This window comes from Bufo bufo, chromosome 11 (genome assembly GCF_905171765.1).
Source record: "Bufo bufo chromosome 11, aBufBuf1.1, whole genome shotgun sequence".
Taxonomy (NCBI): domain Eukaryota; kingdom Metazoa; phylum Chordata; class Amphibia; order Anura; family Bufonidae; genus Bufo; species Bufo bufo.
Window position 1 is genome coordinate 41,875,170 of NC_053399.1, and position 19,541 is coordinate 41,894,710.

Below are 19,541 nucleotides of genomic sequence, written 5' to 3' on the forward strand. Positions count from 1 at the left end.
AAGCTGTTCATAGGCATTACTTAATCTTAGTGGATCCATTTTGTATTCTTCCATCCACTTTAATTAAACATGAAAGGGAGTATGTTACCAGCAACCTCCTTATCAAAGCAAAGGCTTGGGTAGATTGCTATAGGTCACCCGAGTGAAAGGTTTTCCTTTTGGTTCCCGATCCCAGGCTCCGTTCCTGAGATATGAGCTCTTTTGGTGCAGCAAGAGCATCACCATTTCTTTCCTAGCACTCAACCTCGACTCCTTTCAGCGCCCAGCCTTTCCCTCCCTGCTGTCATTGACAGGACCAGGCAATGCCGACGTAATCTCACTTTGTTTTATAAGCTTTATGTTTTGCCGTATGTGCCCTACAGCCCTGATTCTCCTGGAAAGGCCGAAATCGCCTGTACTGCACATGCACCAATGATATCATGCCAAGGTCAGTCTCTTCAGGGCTATATGGTAAGCTATGGCGCATGACCAGGAACATAGGGCCAGGCGAACTTGCATTACCACTGGCTGGCCCTGTTAATCAAGGAGCGGAGCTTTGGTGTAACGAGCAGCAGTGACAGCCTTGTTGCACCAAATTGCTCATTTGCATATTTGGAAAAAGCTCCTATCTCAGGAATGGAGCCCTAGTTTGAGCTTTCCTAAACTTATATTTTTCATAAGTGCTAATAATGAAGTTTGTAATATATTTTTATTAAAGAAAAGTGCCTGCTTCTTCACATATTAGCTAAGCACGCTTGCTCGGCTATTTTTGGAACTCCTACAGCAGTGAATGGAGACCAGGCCGCACATGCTCGGTGTGCTCTCTCTATCACTTCAAGTGTGGCAGGGGGAGAACAGAGGTGGGACGTGCACCTATCTGACACTCAACTTTTATGTAGATTATATGTATATGCAAACAACAGTGTTTCCGTGTGTGAACAGGTACATTTTGTGCAGAGTGTGGTTCATGACAAAAACAAGTGATATTTCATTTTCTTTCAGCCTTCTATAGTTTTTCCGAATGATTTTGAGAAGCCAGAAGCTGAGAAGCAGGTAATTTACTCCTGTTGTGTTGAAAGCACAGCAGTTTACAGGTAACAGCTTGAATGTATTACTAGCAGCAGTGTATATTTTAAGACACTGCTTCTGATCTCCTTCCAACTCATTTCAGGTTGTACTCCCGTGTTCCCTCTAGAGCAGCGGTTCTCAACCTAGGGGTCGCAACCCCTTTGGGGGTCGATCGGCCCTTTCCGGGGGGGTCGCCTGAGGCTTCCTTTTGTGGGTCCAGGCCCGTCGCTAACAGACAGGCAAAACAAGCAATTGTTTGGGGCCCCGAGCTGGCCCGGGGCCAAGCAGAGCCGGTGCTTGTTTTGCGGCTGAGTAACTCAGAAGATCCGATGGTATATTCTAACCCCCAGACGTTCCCATGGTGACGGGGACGCTTGCCTGGGGGTTAGAATATACCATCGGATCTGAGTTTTACGAGCTCAGTGAGATCGTAAAAACTCAAATCCGATGGTATATTCTAACCCCCAGGCGTTCCCATGGTGACAGGGACGCTTGCCTGGGGGTCAGAATATACAGGGCCACGCCGCTCACAGCAGTATATTTATAAACTAATCAGTAAATACTTTAACTTTAATCATTGCTCATTGCTGAGCTCTTTACTTGGATTATAATTTATTTGGATATGGGATATCTTACTTTGTCTTAGCTCCGGTAATAGCAGGCAGTGCGGGGGGCGGCACTCACTCACTGACGTCACGCGTCTGCTCCTCCCACTAGGCGGCGCAGGCGCGTGACGTCAGTGAGTGAGCGCCGCCCCCCGCACTGCCTGCTATTACCGGAGCTAAGACAAAGTAAGATATCCCATATCCAAATAAATTATAATCCAAGTAAAGAGCTCAGCAATGAGCAATGATTAAAGTTAAAGTAGTTACTGATTAGTTTATAAATATACTGCTGTGAGCGTCGGGGAGGGAGATCTGTGGATGGCACTGTAGGGGGATCTGTGGATGGCACTGTTTAGGGGGGATCTGTGGATGGCACTGTTTAGGGGGGAGATCTGTGGATGGCACTGTTTAGGGGAGGGGGGATCTGTGGATGGCACTGTTTAGGGGAGGGGGGATCTGTGGATGGCACTGTTTAGGGGAGGGGGGATCTGTGGATGGCACTGTTTAGGGGAGGGGGGATCTGTGGATGGCACTGTTTAGGGGAGGGGGGATCTGTGGATGGCACTGTTTAGGGGAGGGGGGATCTGTGGATGGCACTGTTTAGGGGGGATCTGTGGATGGCACTGTTTAGGGGGGAGCTGTGGATGGCACTGTTTAGGGGGGGGGTGTGGATGGCACTGTTTAGGGGGGAGATCTGTGGATGGCACTGTTTAGGGGGGAGATCTGTGGATGGCACTGTTTAGGGGAGGGGGGATCTGTGGATGGCACTGTTTAGGGGAGGGGGGATCTGTGGATGGCACTGTTTAGGGGAGGGGGGATCTGTGGATGGCACTGTTTAGGGGAGGGGGGATCTGTGGATGGCACTGTTTAGGGGAGGGGGGATCTGTGGATGGCACTGTTTAGGGGAGGGGGGATCTGTGGATGGCACTGTTTAGGGGGGATCTGTGGATGGCACTGTTTAGGGGGGATCTGTGGATGGCACTGTTTAGGGGGATCTGTGGATGGCACTGTTTAGGGGAGGGGGGATCTGTGGATGGCACTGTTTAGGGGAGGGGGGATCTGTGGATGGCACTGTTTAGGGGAGGGGGGATCTGTGGATGGCACTGTTTAGGGGAGGGGGGATCTGTGGATGGCACTGTTTAGGGGAGGGGGGATCTGTGGATGGCACTGTTTAGGGGGGATCTGTGGATGGCACTGTTTAGGGGGGATCTGTGGATGGCACTGTTTAGGGGGATCTGTGGATGGCACTATTTAGGTGGGAGATCTGTGGATGGCACTGTTTAGGGGGATCTGTGGATGGCACTGTTTAGGGGGATCTGTGGATGGCACTGTTTAGGGGGATCTGTGGATGGCACTGTTTAAGGGGGATCTGTGGATGGCACTGTTTAAGGGGGATCTGTGGATGGCACTGTTTAGGGGGGATCTGTGGATGGCACTGTTTAGGGGGGATCTGTGGATGGCACTGTTTAGGGGGATCTGTGGATGGCACTATTTAGGTGGGAGATCTGTGGATGGCACTGTTTAGGGGGATCTGTGGATGGCACTGTTTAGGGGGATCTGTGGATGGCACTGTTTAGGGGGATCTGTGGATGGCACTGTTTAAGGGGGATCTGTGGATGGCACTGTTTAGGGGAGGGGGGATCTGTGGATGGCACTGTTGAGGGGAGGGGGGATCTGTGGATGGCACTGTAGGGGGATCTGTGGATGGCACTGTTTAGGGGGATCTGTGGATGGCACTGTTTAGGGGGGATCTGTGGATGGCACTGTTTAGGGGAAATCTGTGGATGGCACTGTTTAGGGGAAATCTGTGGATGGCACTGTTTAGGGGAAATCTGTGGATGGCACTGTTTAGGGGGGATCTGTGGATGGCACTGTTTAGGGGGGATCTGTGGATGGCACTGTTTAGGGGGGATCTGTGGATGGCACTGTTTAGGGGGGATCTGTGGATGGCACTGTTTAGGGGGGATCTGTGGATGGCACTGTTTAGGGGGGATCTGTGGATGGCACTGTTTAGGGGGGATCTGTGGATGGCACTGTTTAGGGGGGATCTGTGGATGGCACTGTTTAGGGGGGAGATCTGTGGATGGCACTGTTTAGGGGAGGGGAGATCTGTGGATGGCACTGTTTAGGGGAGGGTGGATCTGTGGATGGCACTGTTTAGGGGAGGGTGGATCTGTGGATGGCACTGTTTAGGGGAGGGGGATCTGTGGATGGCACTGTTTAGGGTGGATCTGTGGATGGCACTGTTTAGGGGAGGGTGGATCTGTGGATGGCACTGTTTAGGGGAGGGGGATCTGTGGATGGCACTGTTTAGGGGGGATCTGTGGATGGCACTGTTTAGGGGGGGATCTGTGGATGTCTTTGTGATTAATTACTCTGCTTTAATTATGTTCAATTTGTAGCAATAAAAATACATCCTGCATATCAGATATTTACATTACAATTCATAACAGTAGCAAAATTAGTTATGACGTAGCAAGGAAAAAAATGTAATGGTTGGGGGTCACCACAACATGAGGAACTGTATTAAGGGGTCACGGCTTTAGAAAGGTTGAGAACCACTGCTCTAGAGCCTTATTTAAAGACATTGGAGGTCATTTATTAAAACCAGCGTTTTTAGATGCTGGTCTTAATAAGGCCCTATATACCTGGCGGTGGATCTGCAGAAGTTATGAAGATGCGTCGGCGTAGGCATATGTCAGCTTGATAAATGACTCTCATTGATTTGTATCCACCACCCCACACCCACGCCCCGAATTCCCTTCTTTACTCAAGGTTTTAAAGGGTATGGCCAATTTGTAAGTAGTTTTTGCAGATATGTCCTATTCTATTTTCTGTGGGACAGACATCTGTATGTCAGATAATTACCCCAGGTCCCCCTCTGTGGACTGCATAAACATCACTGTTTGTCTCCCCGCTTTGCCCATGGAGCACAAGATGACGGCGGTGACCTAATTCTGTGCTACCCCGCATGGATCCTTAAGGGTAATTTAGCTATGCATGCTTAAGAAGAAAATGCATCTAGGGCTGAACAGTTGGTGGTGATGTGGGTGAATCACTTATTGTGCATATTGTGCCCTATGCAGAGAAACGAATGGTCATATTTATGCGGCTCACAGGTGGGAACCCGGGGACCGTTTCTGTGTGATGGGTGTTAGCTACTGCATGACATACAGATGTTTGTCACACAATCTCGGTCAATGATTGGCTGCATGGGCCTTTCCTAGCCTTTGATAGCCTGGACAGCATATGCAGAGCAGTGAGGACTGAAGGAGCGTTGGAACAGCAGAGATAGGACTCGGCGGAAGGGAATAAAGCTTCTTAGTTTTAAACTTGTTCTGGCCTATTTTTATTTTTTAAAATTAACCAGACATATTATGTACTTTGCAGAGAAAAGTCATTACCTGGCTTCTGAACCATGATCCCGCAGCCCGACCCACGGCAATGGAGCTTCTGAAATGTGACCTCTTGCCACCACCACAGCTCGAAGAGTCTGAGCTCCATGAAGTTCTCCATCACACCTTGGCCAATATAGATGGAAAAGCCTATCGCACAATGATCAGTCAGATATTTTCTCAACGCATTTCACCTGCTATGGACTACACGTATGATAGTGACATTTTTAAGGTATATGTGGCACTTTCTTTATGATTATGAATCTTCTTGCTCGTTTCATTGGGGGATAACGATACCTTAGATTTAGTTGTGTCCCTTCAGTGAACCCAACATGAGTATTAATAAATAAAAATTCTCCTCTTGCTTGTCATCTAGCGCAGGTAATGAGCATATATCAGTTGCAATAGGGTCACTCTTTGTCAAGCACAGAAGCCACATTCCGTACAGAAGCCATCACAGCTTGTTGTAAAACCTATAGTCTTTCACTCAAGGTGATCTCATTATTTTACAGGGTAGTTTCACAGTCCGGTCCGCTAGGATACATCATCATGTGTGTGAGACAGTGTGCCGTGTATTTAAAAGACATGGTAAGTTCATGTTACATAATCATTGTGGACAGTGGAGGCATTACATTTATGTTGATGAATACTGTTGGTCCTAACACTGCCAAGGACATGTGTAATACATGGTGTCTTTAACCCCATAATGCTGTATGACGTACCTCTAATTAGGAATAGGCTGTATACATGGTGGGTACAGGCTGTATAATAAGCAGACACCTGCTGACAATGACCGGAAAGCGAGAAATCTCCTATTCCAGTAATTTATCCCTGAAGATGCCACTGTCAATGGTGACCATGGCATCTGTGGGGTTAGACAGAGGGTGGGAGCTCCCTCTGTTCTGCAATCTGAGCCCCAAGGCCTGTCATAGGGAACTGCCTGCAAAGCTGCTCCCAAGACAAGCAGCCTGTAAAAAATATTCTATTGCAGTCTAGGGTACATTAGAAAGTACAGTCAGTTTTGCAAAAAACAAGTCCTCATACGGCTATGTGAACGAAAAAATAAAAAAAAGTTATTGCCCTTGGAAGGCGGGGAGTGAAAAATCAGGAGGGTGTTAAATGGTGCCATTAAGGAATACAACTTGTCCCACAAAAAATTATGTGAACAGAAAAATTAGCTGTACTCTTAAGGGGTTAAATGCTGTGGCTAGAATGTAAAGGCTAGCTTTTATTGATACCAAGCTCCATATTCTCGGTGCAGTATTTGGGGTGTATTACTAAGGTCTATTTCACATTTGTGGTAAACAGATCCGGCAGGGAACAGCTTGCCGGATCCGTGAATACCCGGTGCTATCGTGTGCTGCCAAGATACTGTCTAAAAATTCTTGCGTGCATAGGTATTTGTCTGGCTGCTCCTCGGCATATTTGCCGGGTTGCGGCCGGATCTCTGCCGGTCCCCATTATAGTGAATCGGGCTGGAAGGTAGCACCCGGTATTCACGGATCCGGCAGGCTGTTCCGACCAGGATCTGTTTTCCGCAAATGTGAAACAGACCTTAGACCGATCACAGGCAGTTACTATCACCTCCTGCAGAACCTCCTGAAACCCGGGGGGAGGCATACAATGACTTCTCTACATGTCAACACCCTTCTAGCTGGTCCTGGAGGCTACTGTATGTGCCCTTGGTCATATATAGAAGGGTTCTTTATTTCCTGCTGAAAGAGTTGAACATTTTTTAAAGATATGTGCATGTAGACATAATGTATGAGTGTAGTCAGTGCCATTTTCACAATATGTCAGGTATTTCCTTTCAGAACATATGAGATATAATCCTATTTATTTGTTTGTCAAAAAATGTGAAAATTGTCCTTGCAGCAAAAGGGTAAATTTCTGATTGTAAGATGTTGCAAGCAGGGCCCTCACTCCTAGTGTTTCACTTCTCTTTTGTTTTGTACATGAACCCTCTGAATTTGTAAAGCGCTGCGGAATATGGTGGTGCTATATAAATATAAATATTATTATTATTATGATATTGTTCTGTCCTTATATATCCATTTCAGTAACCAATGCTAATGTCAGGTCCCATGTATGTGGTGGTTTGCGCAAAATTGTGTGTACGTCATGTCCAGTAAAGGGCATCTGTCCGCAGATTTGTACCTATGAAACTGGCTGACCTGTTACATGTGCAGTTGGCAGCTGAAGACGTCTGTGTTCATGTGTATACATTGGATTTTTTGCCGTGTTTCCCCAGTTTAAGCCACAATCACTTGACAGACTAGGCATGTTGTGGTTTCAGAAAGACACAACTCCTAGAGTTACATTTCAGAATGTAACACAAGAATGACATGATTACTGTGGCCGCTGTAAGGGGACGTTCACAAAGCGGCTTCCTAAACAGAATCTGGGCACGGACAACCGAGCCAGAATTAAAACTGCAGCCGTGCCAAGAAAGCACATATCCTTTCTCAGCTTGGCCGTTGCTTTAAGCCGCCGCTCTGCGATCCTCAGCAATGCCTCCCATTGAGAGAGGATGTGGCCGTCGGCGGGTTCTCTGTGCAATTTCGTTGCGGCTGTCCCCACCTAAATTCCGCTTAGGAAGCCGCCGTGTGAACGTCACCTAAGAAAACACACAACGTGTAAATTGGTATCAAAGTCACCTTGTCTCTGTTACTCTGGTTTAGGAGCAGTAAAATTACATACTCCATTGTTAATGCCTCGAAACAAGATGGTGTCAGAAAGTGGTGAATCTGCGTGTTTCATGGACCACAGCGGCATGCTTGTGACACTGCCGTACAATCTCAGGGTGGGTATTGTGTGTCTTTATAAGTACAGAACAGCAAATGTTTGGTTGCATTCAGTCAGATCCCAAATTCCTATACTAAACATCTACACGTCTCACTTGTTACTGAATACAAAGCCTGTGAAGACTTATCCGGCAGCCATGTTAGTCCGCAGGAACACTGGTCTCTTACAAGGAGGACACATACAGTCGGGTCCATAAATATTGGGACATCAACACATTTCTAACATTCTATCTTTCTATACACCACCACAATGGATTTGAAATGAAACAAACAAGATGTGCTTTAACTGCAGACTGTCCGCTTTAATTTGAGGTATTTACATTCAAATCAGGTGAACGGTGCAGGAATTACAACAGTTTGCATATGTGCCTCCCACTTGTTAAGGGACCAAAAGTAATGGGACAGAATAATAATCATAAATCAAACTTTTACTTTTTAATACTTGGTTGTAAATCCGTTGCAGTCAATTACAGCCTGAAGTCTGGAACGCATAGACATCACCAGACGGTGGGTTTCATCCCTGGTGATGCTCTGCCAGGCCTCTACTGCAACTGTCTTCAGTTCCTGCTTGTTCTTGGGGCATTTTCCCTTCAGTTTTGTCTTCAGCAAGTGAAATGCATGCTCAATCGGATTCAGGTCAGGTGATTGACTTGGCCATTGCATAACATTCCACTTCTTTCCCTTAAAAACTCTTTGGTTGCTTTGCAGTATGCTTTGGGTCATTGTCCATCTGCACTGTGAAGTGCCGTCCAATGAGTTCTGAAGCATTTTACTGAATATGAGCAGATAATATTGCCCGAAACACTTCAGAATTCATCCTGCTGCTTTTGTCAGCAGTCACATCATCAATAAATACAAGAGAACCAGTTCCATTGGCAGCCAAACATGCCCATGCCATGACACTACCACCACCATGCTTCACTGATGAGGTGGTAAGCTTAGGATCATGAGCAGTTCCTTTCCTTCTCCATACTCTTCTCTTCCCATCACTCTGGTATAAGTTGATCATGGTCTCATCTGTCCATAGGATGTTGTTCCAGAACTGTGAAGGCTTTTTTAGATGTCGTTTGGCAAACTTTAATCTGGCCTTCCTGTTTTTGAGGCTCACCAATGGTTTACATCTTGTGGTGAACCCTCTGTATTCAGTCTGGTGAAGTCTTCTCTTGATTGTTGACTTTGACACACATACACCTACCTCCTGGAGAGTGTTCTTGATCTGGTCAACTGTTGTGAAGGGTGTTTTCTTCACCAGGGAAATAATTCTTTGGTCATCCACTACAGTGGTTTTCCGTGGTCTTCCGGGTCTTTTGGTGTTGCTGAGCTCACCGGTTCCTTCTTTTTAAGAATGTTCCAAACAGTTGTTTTGGCCAGGCCTAATGTTTTTGCTATCTCTCTGATGGGTTTGTTGTGTTTTTTCAGCCTAATGATGGCTTGCTTCACTGATAGTGACAGCTCTTTGGATCTCATCTTGAGAGTTGACAGCAACAGATTCCAAATGCAAATAGCACACTTGAAATGAACTCTGGACCTTTTATCTGCTCATTGTAATTGGGATAATGAGGGAATAACACACACCTGGCCATGGAACAGCCGAGAAGCCAATTGTCCCATTGCTTGTGGTCCCTTAAGCGGGAGGCACATATGCAAACTGTTGTAATTCCTACACCTTTCACCTAATTTGGATGTAAATACCCTCAAATTAAAGCTGACAGTCTGCAGTTAAAGCACATCTTGTATGTTTTATTTCAAATCCATTGTGGTGGTGTATAGAGCCCAAAATGTTAGAATTGTGTAGATGTCCCAATATTTATGGACCTGACTGTAGGTCTGCATTGGTCCACAGACAAGTGTCAAGTATTACAACACTGTGTCTATAATGTATCAGAATACTATCTGTCTAGAACAAATAAGGTCATGAATATTTGTTTTTTTTAATCAATCGATTTTTTTTTTTTAAATAAAAATTACAATTGGAGTTACAATATGATATAACGAATGCTTTTGTTTCCATGGATATCAATAACACGAAAGCTTTGTTAAATCAAATCTACTCTAGTGTGGTTTATATTATTCTCCTTCAAGCAGGTTAATAAAATTAGGAGTAAAAGATTAAAACGAACAAGAATTAATCCAAAAACTACTTAGATAGGAAGTTTTACAAAGAAAAGTGTGAAGCAAATATCTGAACGATAAGTTGGTGTGCATGTGAAAAGTCAATTTATATACACTTGCCATTCAAGAGTTCTTGGGCCAAAATAGATAGTCATGACTATTGTAAAATTGCAGTACAGACACCCATACTAATTGATGTGCCCTTTTTATTACCTAAAAAGTAATAACCATAAAGGAAGTTGCTGGTACATACTTTATGTATTGTGGACCCCCTTGATGTTCTTTTGATTGCTTTCCCTTGTACCACGCAGCAAAGTCATTCCTGTTGTTGTGCAGAGCAGCCAATAAAAGTTGCAATTGAAGTGGCTTCATCTCAGAGGTACTGAACATATTAGGCGGATGTTTTGTGAGCGAGAGAACACCAGCGGGTGCCATATAACAAGCTTATAAGGCCTCTTAAATATGTCAGTAAATCAGAGACCTGTCCATTGGAGGCTGTGGGAACCACTGACATAACATCTGTGTTCTGAGACTGGTTTTCACTGACCATTGCTAGGAGATGTTCTGGTAATCCCTTTTTCAGCCTAGCAGTGCAAGTGGGAAGTGAATGACACATGGAGGGCAAAAAATAGACACACAAACCAAACATGGATCCTTCATGGATAAAACCTGATTCTGGTCACAGACATCATCACTAACATGGACTTGTGAAAGAAGCTTTAACAGCAATATCATGTTTTTTAAAAACCCATTAGAAGACGTATGTTTTACTTGATCTAGCAGAGAAATTAAATATTTAATCATAGTGCATCCACTTTAACTCTTTTCGCTCTCTTCTAGATCCCGTTTGCACGATTTGTTGCACGAAACAACATAAACAACTTAAAAAGGTAACACCTTGTGAGCATACTGTCAGCTTCTAAAGCAACATGCTTGTGGGATTTCATCGTGATGAGCCTTGTTTTACATCAGTCTTTGTGTATAAAGAAATGCTCGTTCATTGGGTAATCTGATCGTTTGTGTGGACACACAAATTGTCGTTGGCCAGCAGCAGATCGTGCTGTGTGAACACGATATGCTGTCGGCAAACAACGAGACAGTATGGGGAACAGTGATGGCATTAGCGATCACTCCTCCCCATACTCTGGAGGAGATTGCTGCATGTAAATGGAGCGTTCTCCTCCGCTAGCAACCAGCAGATTGTCGGGAAGGAACGCTTCCTTTCTGACAATCTTCTGCTCTGTCGTCCAATGTAAAGAGACCTTAAATCAACTCCAAACAGTTTTTTTACCTACAGGACTTTGCAGACTGAGGCGGTCTAGGCTGTTGGTAATGTGTTGTGTATATGGGCACATTATCTCTAAATTATTAGACTGTTACCTGGCAGCTACTATCCGATACACAGTGGATTGATATACAACAACCTAACATAGGGTATTAGTTTTAATTATTTTAAGCCCTAATTGGTATTTTAATTACAGATACTGTATCGAGCGAGTATTTAGGCCTCGGAAACTGAACCGCTGTCATCCAAAGGAACTTACAGAATGTGCGTTTGATGTGATCACCTCATCTGTTAACAGCTACTTTCCAGTCACAGAGACTATGTATACTATATATGAGATTATCCAGGAGTTTCCGGTATTACAGGTACAGTTATTAGTATAAAGCTGCTCTTATTTATGTTATAGTATCTGTCCATATATTGGAGCATGAACAGGGTATCATGAGTGGGGCAAAGCCTACCTATGGTCATGCATTTCCCTCAAGCCTCTATTGAAAGGTATCTGGTGATGCTCTGTGTGTAGGAACGAGGCATTAAGTGGACGTCTTATAGTTGTTTGATTCTGTGATGCCACTGATTCGTTTTTAGCCATTTGGTGCTTGTGATATCTGTTTCTGAGAAAGCTGCAGTAGTTGACAACCAAAAAACAACAGCTTGGATTTTTACCACATGTTGGCACAGTTTTGCATTATTCATTTGTTTGAGCATGTTTGTGTGCAAAAACCAACTGGACGTAAATGTTCATTGCAAAACCGCTTGTATTTGTGGTAAAGCCTTACAACAACCCGTACCAGGATCCCAAGTCATGGCCTCACTTTTATGCACTGACACTATTCTGTTTTATACTTCGTTATTTCAACCCCCCCCCCTTCCCACCACTTACGTTATTATCAGAAGGGACAACCACTGATAACAACCATTATAACCTAAGAGTTTCCTAGGTGCATCTCTGCATGACTAGGCAGATTTGCTGCCCCACATCATAATAGTACATTGTACTAAACTGCTTGTTCCCGCAAACCACCATACTATTTTGTCCCAGTGATCGCCACTGGAAGCCGGGTGTGGCATCTCTGACATCTGCAATGGCCAAGATTGAAAATAACTCTGATCCTTGACGTTTATCACCTTTGATGCTGTAGTTAATAGGGTGTCAAGAAAATGAAGGCTTTTCCTTTGTCAGTCAGTTGGTGACAGCATGGCTTAATGGGGGCCTGTCAGTTTTACTCCAGTATTCCATTGCATTAAATGCTATAAATTATGTCTGTTGGTCCTCAAAGGGGTTATCTGCTTTTTTATATTGATGACCTATCCTCAGGATAGGTCGTCTTATCAGATTGGCTAGGGGCTGACTCCTGGTACCCCACCAGTCATCTGTTGCCTGTACGAGCACTGCTTTCCCTTCATTGTTACCTGCTTGCCATCACATCTGCAGCGGTGAGCAGGTGTAATTACATCTCAGCCGTCCCATTTACTTCTATGAGGCAGCTCCTTCCCAGTCAAGTGAACAGGATGGAGCTGTCCCATTGAAGTGAATAGGACGGAGCAGTTGTAATTACACTGCTTGTCACTCCCATGTCGACAGTGAGCAGGTAAACAGTGAAGCGAAAACGGTGCTTATACAAGCCCTGCTTTCTCTTCAAACAGCTGATCAGCAGAGGTGCTGGAAGTCGGACCCATGCAAATCTGATATTAATGAACTATCCTGAAGATAGGTCATAAATATAAAAAAAAAAGCTGACAATCCCTTTAAGGCCACCTGCACATGGGTGAGGTTGAGCGCACATAAGATCTGCGCAAATTTCCGCGCGGATTTATGTACGGTTCTGCAGCCTATCCGCACCAAAATCTGCAATGTCTCACAGCGGTTTTTGGTGCAGATTTGATGCGGTTTTACCGCAGATCTCAGCCTTCCGTTGAAAGGAGTGAAATGTGCAGCTAACTACGCGAACATAATAGACATGCTGCAAATTTTGAAATCCGCAATGCAGGTCAATTTCCGCATGGAAAAAAAATCAGCAAAATGTACATGAGATTTATTGGTGCTGTAATATGCTGCGGTTTTTCTGCACGGGAATACGCATGGAAAAATCGCTTGCATTTCAAAGCGTAACTTAATATGTTGGTTTTTTTTTGCATTCCCACTAAGTGCTTACTATAATGAAAATGTATATATTCAGCATTAAAATGGAGAGCAGTCAATACATGGCAGGGCTATGTACGTTTGAGCAAGAGTGACTGTTAGCAGCTCTTGATTTTGACTAATAGAACAGGAGGGCGACTTCTCTGAAGTCCTGATAGAGTATATGGGGCCCTATTGAGCTCATCAGAAGAGAGGTACGGTACTCCAAGGAATTTATTGCTTGTGTTAGGATGTGCAGTCCTGTGAATTGGTACATGACGCCATTAAGAGTTGACAACAGACATTCATTTCTTTCCCATTAGTGTCTCATTTTAAGACCCCTTTGTAGTAAAATATTCTCTTTCTAGATCTCCGCTTTATTGCAGTACATTACAGTGTATAACACGGTAATCCTCCTTGGGATTACTCTTTCCCTGACAACATTGAGGCAATCCCAGTAGCAGTGGAGATCAATTGCTGTTGCTGTTTGTGATGCGGTTGTGGTTAAACTGTCAATTGGATTCATTCTATAACCGAGTTTCTTTTATAGGAGAGAAATTACAGTATTCACCTAAACCACACATCTTTATTAAAAGCCATTTTACTCCATTGTGGTGTGCCAGAAGATAAACTCATGCAAGTGTACACCATTCTGTATGATGCAATGGTAATCCTTTTCATTATTATTTCCTGTTGACCCATAAAACAATGCTTTTAGACTGAGCATAGATTTCTGAAGTTTTCCATGTACTCAAGATCTTGTAACCTTAAAAAAAGCAGAAAACCAGAAGGGGGCAGTGTCCACCTAAATGTGTGTGTACTGATGTGCTGGAACTACAGAGGTCATTATAGGCAACCAATGTTATATAAATCAGTCTTTAAAGGGTTAATTCCCATCTCTGCATTTTATATTTAAAATAAGAGTAAAGCCTCATTTACTCATCAGTGTTTGTGTTCTCCGTTCATTTTAATGTATGTATTCACACATCCCTGTTTTACCACGGTCCGTGGTTTTAGCACGGAAACATTCTATATTTTGTCCATGGATCCATCACGTCCATTACAGTCTATGGGTCCGTGAAAACCATTGATTTCATCCGTGTTTCATCCGTGTTTCAAGGATCATTAGGAAGAGATGCTCTGAAAATTATTTTTCAGTTGCACAGTGTCCGTGAAACATGGATGACAGCAAAAAACGGACACACGGATCCTTCAAGGACGTCTTCACGGAGGCATCACTGGCCACCTTTTCACGGATTTGGACACGGACGTGTGAATGAGGCTTAACCCTCGTAGGCGGATAGCCAGGGGTGGCCAGAGTTACAGATACAGCCGAGTGAGCTGTGCTACGCTGTTTTTGTGACTTGGGAGATTTTGTTTTTGTTCTGCAGAATGGAACCCTCTTCATGTCGACGGAAAAATAAAATGGTTGTGACTCAAAGAATGCGACAACACAAAAATGACTTTTCTTCCCCCATAAAACGCCTTTATTGTTCAACAATTATAAAACGTTAAAAAAAAAATATATATATATATATACTTATTTGATATTGGTGTATCGACCAGTGGAATAAAGACAATCTGTTGTTTTTACTGCATAGTAAATAACATAACTATACCGGCAAAAAATGTCTGATTTGCTGTTTTTTGCACCGAGCATTATTATATAATAATAATTACATATTTACCCCAAGAGGGTGCCATTACAAAATACACATAAGAAATCCCTGATACAGCTACATTAATGAAAAAATAAAGGCCGTGAATATCAAATTGGCAGGGGTCTCATACCCCGCAGCCCCTTCCATCAGCTGTTACCTTGTAGCTGTGTCCATTGTGTGGTGGATGGTGCTGGTGACTGTAGCACCACTTTCATTCACTTCAGCAATATCTGATCAGTGGGATTCTGACTCCTGGCACCCCCGCCGATCAGAAGTTTGAGGAGGTGACACTCATACAAGCACTACTTCTTCATGATTACACTGCGTGTCGTCTCGGAAGTCTCTGCGGTGTTCTATTCACTTGAATGAGTATTTACACTGCGCCGCAGCTTCAAGCGAGACAACGCGCGGTGTAATCCTGCAGAGGAAGAAGTGCTCGTAAGCGCGCCGCGTCTTCAAATAGCTGATCGGGGTGCTGGGAGTCGGACCTCCACCGATCAGATATTGATGGCCTATCCTGAGGATAGATCATCCACACAGTATGTGCTGGCTGCATAACCCCTTTAATATCAAAATCCTGGATAACCCTTTCAAGGGGTTCTAAGACCTCTTCAACACACAGTAGTGGCCTATTATATGTCTACTTTGCTATGTTGGCGGTGTACATTCAGGTAGGACACTGTGTGCAGCTCCCATACTCACCATAGTTTTATCCTCCTCAGATTGACAAACTTACTAAAAGGGAAGTGGAAGCCAAGTTTTGTAACCTCTCACTTTCAAAGAACAATGTAAGTACAGTCTATCCAGATGATGTGTGATAGGCGATTATCTGTGCCACAAGCTGGCCATGCTCTTTAGACACATGTCTGCAGATCCAACAGGATACATGGAGAGCCTTATGTTTATGGGGGTAACCTGATGACAAGGATCATGTTTTGTTGGTTTTCGGCATGTCCAATCCTTTGTTCCCCTGGTTGGAAGCTTATCCCCTGCTTCCTACGGCAGTAAGGCCAGTTTAACACGAGTGTAATGCATGTGCATTTCTGGGGTAAAATCGGCTTAAACATGCATGCTCAGCTGGTCTGGCCATGCATGTTTATAGGATTACCAGTCATAAAAGTTCCTGCACACCTTAATGAAGACTTGTCAGGTGAAACATTAGTAGTGTTGAGCAAACTTGTGTTTTAAGTTCGGCGTCCAAAGTTTGGGTTATCGACGAATCCCATTATGGTCGCTGTAGCGAAATCCATAATGGGATTCCTCAATAACCTGAACTTTGGACGCTGAACTTAAAACACAAGTTCGCTCAACACTAAACATTAGTCATCCACACATTTTCTAATGCAACTTTCCCTTGTAATAAATGCACTTACAATTAGGGTCCATTCACACCTCCGTTGTGTATTGCGGATCCGCAATACACCCGGCCGGCACCCTCCATAGAACTGCCTATTCTAAGAATAAGACATGTTTAATTTTTTTGCGGAGCCGCAGCCCGGAAGTTCGGGGCCGTGCCCTGGAAATGCGGATGCATCTCAATGGGGCAGAAATGGATGCTGAGAGCACACTATGTGCTCTCCTCTCCGCACATAGTGTGCTCTCGGCATTTATTTCTGCCCCATTGAGAATGAATAGGTCCGCACCCGTTCCCGATATTGCGGAATGGATGCGGACCCATTTACGGACGTGTGAATGGACCCTTACCAGGCAGTGAAAACATGACTGATTTTATTTTCTCTCAATTTGTAGTTGTCTGATGACGTTACATGCACATACAGATTATCGGTAATAGCGGTCATTATAAAGCCACCACTGCTATTGCTGTTTTCCAGATTACTGAGCACTTGGGTGCAAGAAGCTGGTGTCGTCATAATTTCCAGAATATAGGAATATGTGGAAATGCACCAAACTCTTCCTTGTTGATCAGTAAAAGGCTGCATTACCTACAGCCACATTTTTAGAAAGAAAAGCCCCCCTTTGAAACTGTTTATGTTCAGACTCAATTTATCATCTTGTACAATCCCCACCACCTCTGTGTCTTTTACAGTTAGGACTGACACTAACTCCGGACCAGGGACTGTATATTTCTTGCAGAAATCTTCCATTAGTTCAAGAGAGCGATTATAAATGACTCCCACATTAATATAGGGCAATGCTGTCCAACTTTTGTCCTCCAGCTGTTGCAAAACTACAACTCCCATCATGCCCAGATAGCCCCAGGCTGTAGATGTTTTTTTTTTTTTTGACCCTGTATCACTTGAACATTATGTTGGTATTTCATTTGCATAGATAATCTGAACCGTTGCTCCAGATGGTGGCACAGCTGATTTTTTGCACTGGATGAGCAATGTAGGACTGTAGGGTGAACCTGAAATGGTTGTGCCAAGATTTAAAGGGGTAGGCTCACTTCAGCAAATAGCATTTATCATGTAGAGAAAGTTAATACAAGGCACTTACTAATGTATTGTGATTGTCCATATTGTCTCCTTTGCTGGCTGGATTCAATTTTCCATCACATTATACACTGCTCGTCTCCATGGCTACGACCACCCTGCAAACCTTCAGCAGTGGTCGTGCTTGCACACTATAGGAAAAAGCACTAGGCTATGTACGCTCCCACGGTCCCAGCCACCAGAGAGGCTGTCACTTTTCCCTATAGCGTTCAAGCACGACCACCGCTGCTGGATTGCAGGGTGGCCATAACCATGGAAATGAGCAATGTATAATGTGATGGAAAAATGAATCCAACCAGCAAAGGAGGCGATATGGACAATCACAATACATTAGTAAGTGCTTGGTATTAACTTCCTCTACATAATAAATGCTATTTGCTGAAGTGAGACAACCCCTTTAAATGTTTCCCCTCTCCACGGGATAGCGGATTAGTATCTGATGGGGTTGGGGATCCAACCTCTGGGATCACCACTGATCATGATCCTGTGTCTCCCATATGAATGGAGCAGCGGTCGTTCCATTGCTTCTTATGGGACTGCCATGATAAAGAACAGTACAGCGCTCAGCTATCCCCTTTAATGGACTTTTTGGAATCTTCTAAGTTTATAATTGTATATGTGCGAGTACCAGAATTTTAAATAACTTCCTTTGTAATCCTTTCAGTTTCAGCTGAATCGTCTGTATAAGTATATTGAGCAGAAAGGAGAGCTTCAAGAGCTGGAAGCCACGATGGCCTCACTGACAAAGCAGAAATCAGCAGTTGGCGTGTTGGCAAAGCAAGGACTGAAAGACCTGGAGGAAGTTATTGGATTAGTCAAGAAGATGAACATTAAGCTCCAGGTTAGAGCTGTGATGTTATACCTGCCTTTTACCATGTCACTGGCATTACATTGTATGAGCTTTTGCTATTGCACCGTCATTTCTGTTCACTTTTGTCGGTGTTACGGAAACAGCGCAGCAAGACGTGCTCGGCTATTTCTGTAACTGCTTAGCCTGATGGCCGCTTAGAAGGGTTATTCCAATATCAGCCATAAAAGGCTGAGATGGAGATAACCCTTTAGGGCGGATTCATATGACCACGCTCGGTCTGGGAGACTCAGATTGTGCTTTGGCTGTGGTTCCCCTGACCTGAACTAACTGTATAACAGTGATTTATGATGCAGTCAGTTCCTATCTGATTGTGGGTCTACTGTACTGTACTCATATGATGAGGTGAATACAGTACAATAGACCCATGGTGTAATAGGAACTGACTGTATCATAAACCACTCTTCGGGTCAGGGGAGCTGCGATTGTTTTGGGAGATGCGACTGATACACACCCCTTGCTGCCCTGGGCTGTGGAAGTATTGGAACAGATACTCGCATGAATCCCGAAGGATCGATCTCTAATAACTGAAGATGTTAATAATTCAGTATTTTCTTATAAAAAAAATTAAAAAAACACACATTATGGTTCTACATTTTTTGGTTGTATCCCTTAACTCGTGTGACCTTTAATGTGACAAGAACAAGTTACACTCCCACATTTTTATACTAAAGACTTGGCTCTCATGAAACTGCATCGCTATCGGCTTTTTCTGCTGTAATCCAGGGACATTGAGTGACCGCACCCAAAGTCGGCCATTTTGGTTTATATACAGACTCTTTCCACGCTCTCCCTCTACTGTATCCAGGTGTGCATATGTTGCTGTCAAAATAAGACACTTCAATGTCTACTTGGATTAGTAAAAAAGGAAAAGACTGCCCTACACAGGGGTAGGAACACCTACATGACATCCCCTGTTGTAAAAGTACTATGAGGGTCATTTTAGACGCCAGTCTTAATAACCCCTAAAGCTGGAGGTAAATCATCAAAGTTTATGTAGAGGCGCAGGCCTTTACATAACTGTGGCGTATCCACCGCCGGTCTAAATGTAAGCCAGCTTCCTTGCTGGATTACATTTAGACTATGTTCTACACCAAAAACGGGTGTAGAAAATGATAAATGAGACGGGCCTGTTTGCCAGTCCTCTTTTAGACCTGGCGTGAGCGGGGAAAAGTTGCTGATTGCAGCG

The 19,541-nt window shown here is 44.1% G+C and overlaps 1 protein-coding gene across 1 annotated transcript in view; it reads left to right on the forward strand.

Annotated features, from left to right (window-relative positions):
- The window catches only part of EIF2AK4 (eukaryotic translation initiation factor 2 alpha kinase 4), a 103,071-nt gene that overhangs the window by 58,362 nt on the left and 25,168 nt on the right, over positions 1-19,541 (forward strand). The window contains 9 exon segments of the mRNA XM_040411496.1: positions 982-1,032; positions 5,043-5,279; positions 5,560-5,635; positions 7,729-7,850; positions 10,804-10,853; positions 11,445-11,613; positions 13,921-14,037; positions 15,754-15,819; positions 18,149-18,325. Of these exon segments, the coding sequence (XP_040267430.1) occupies positions 982-1,032; positions 5,043-5,279; positions 5,560-5,635; positions 7,729-7,850; positions 10,804-10,853; positions 11,445-11,613; positions 13,921-14,037; positions 15,754-15,819; positions 18,149-18,325 (1,065 nt within the window).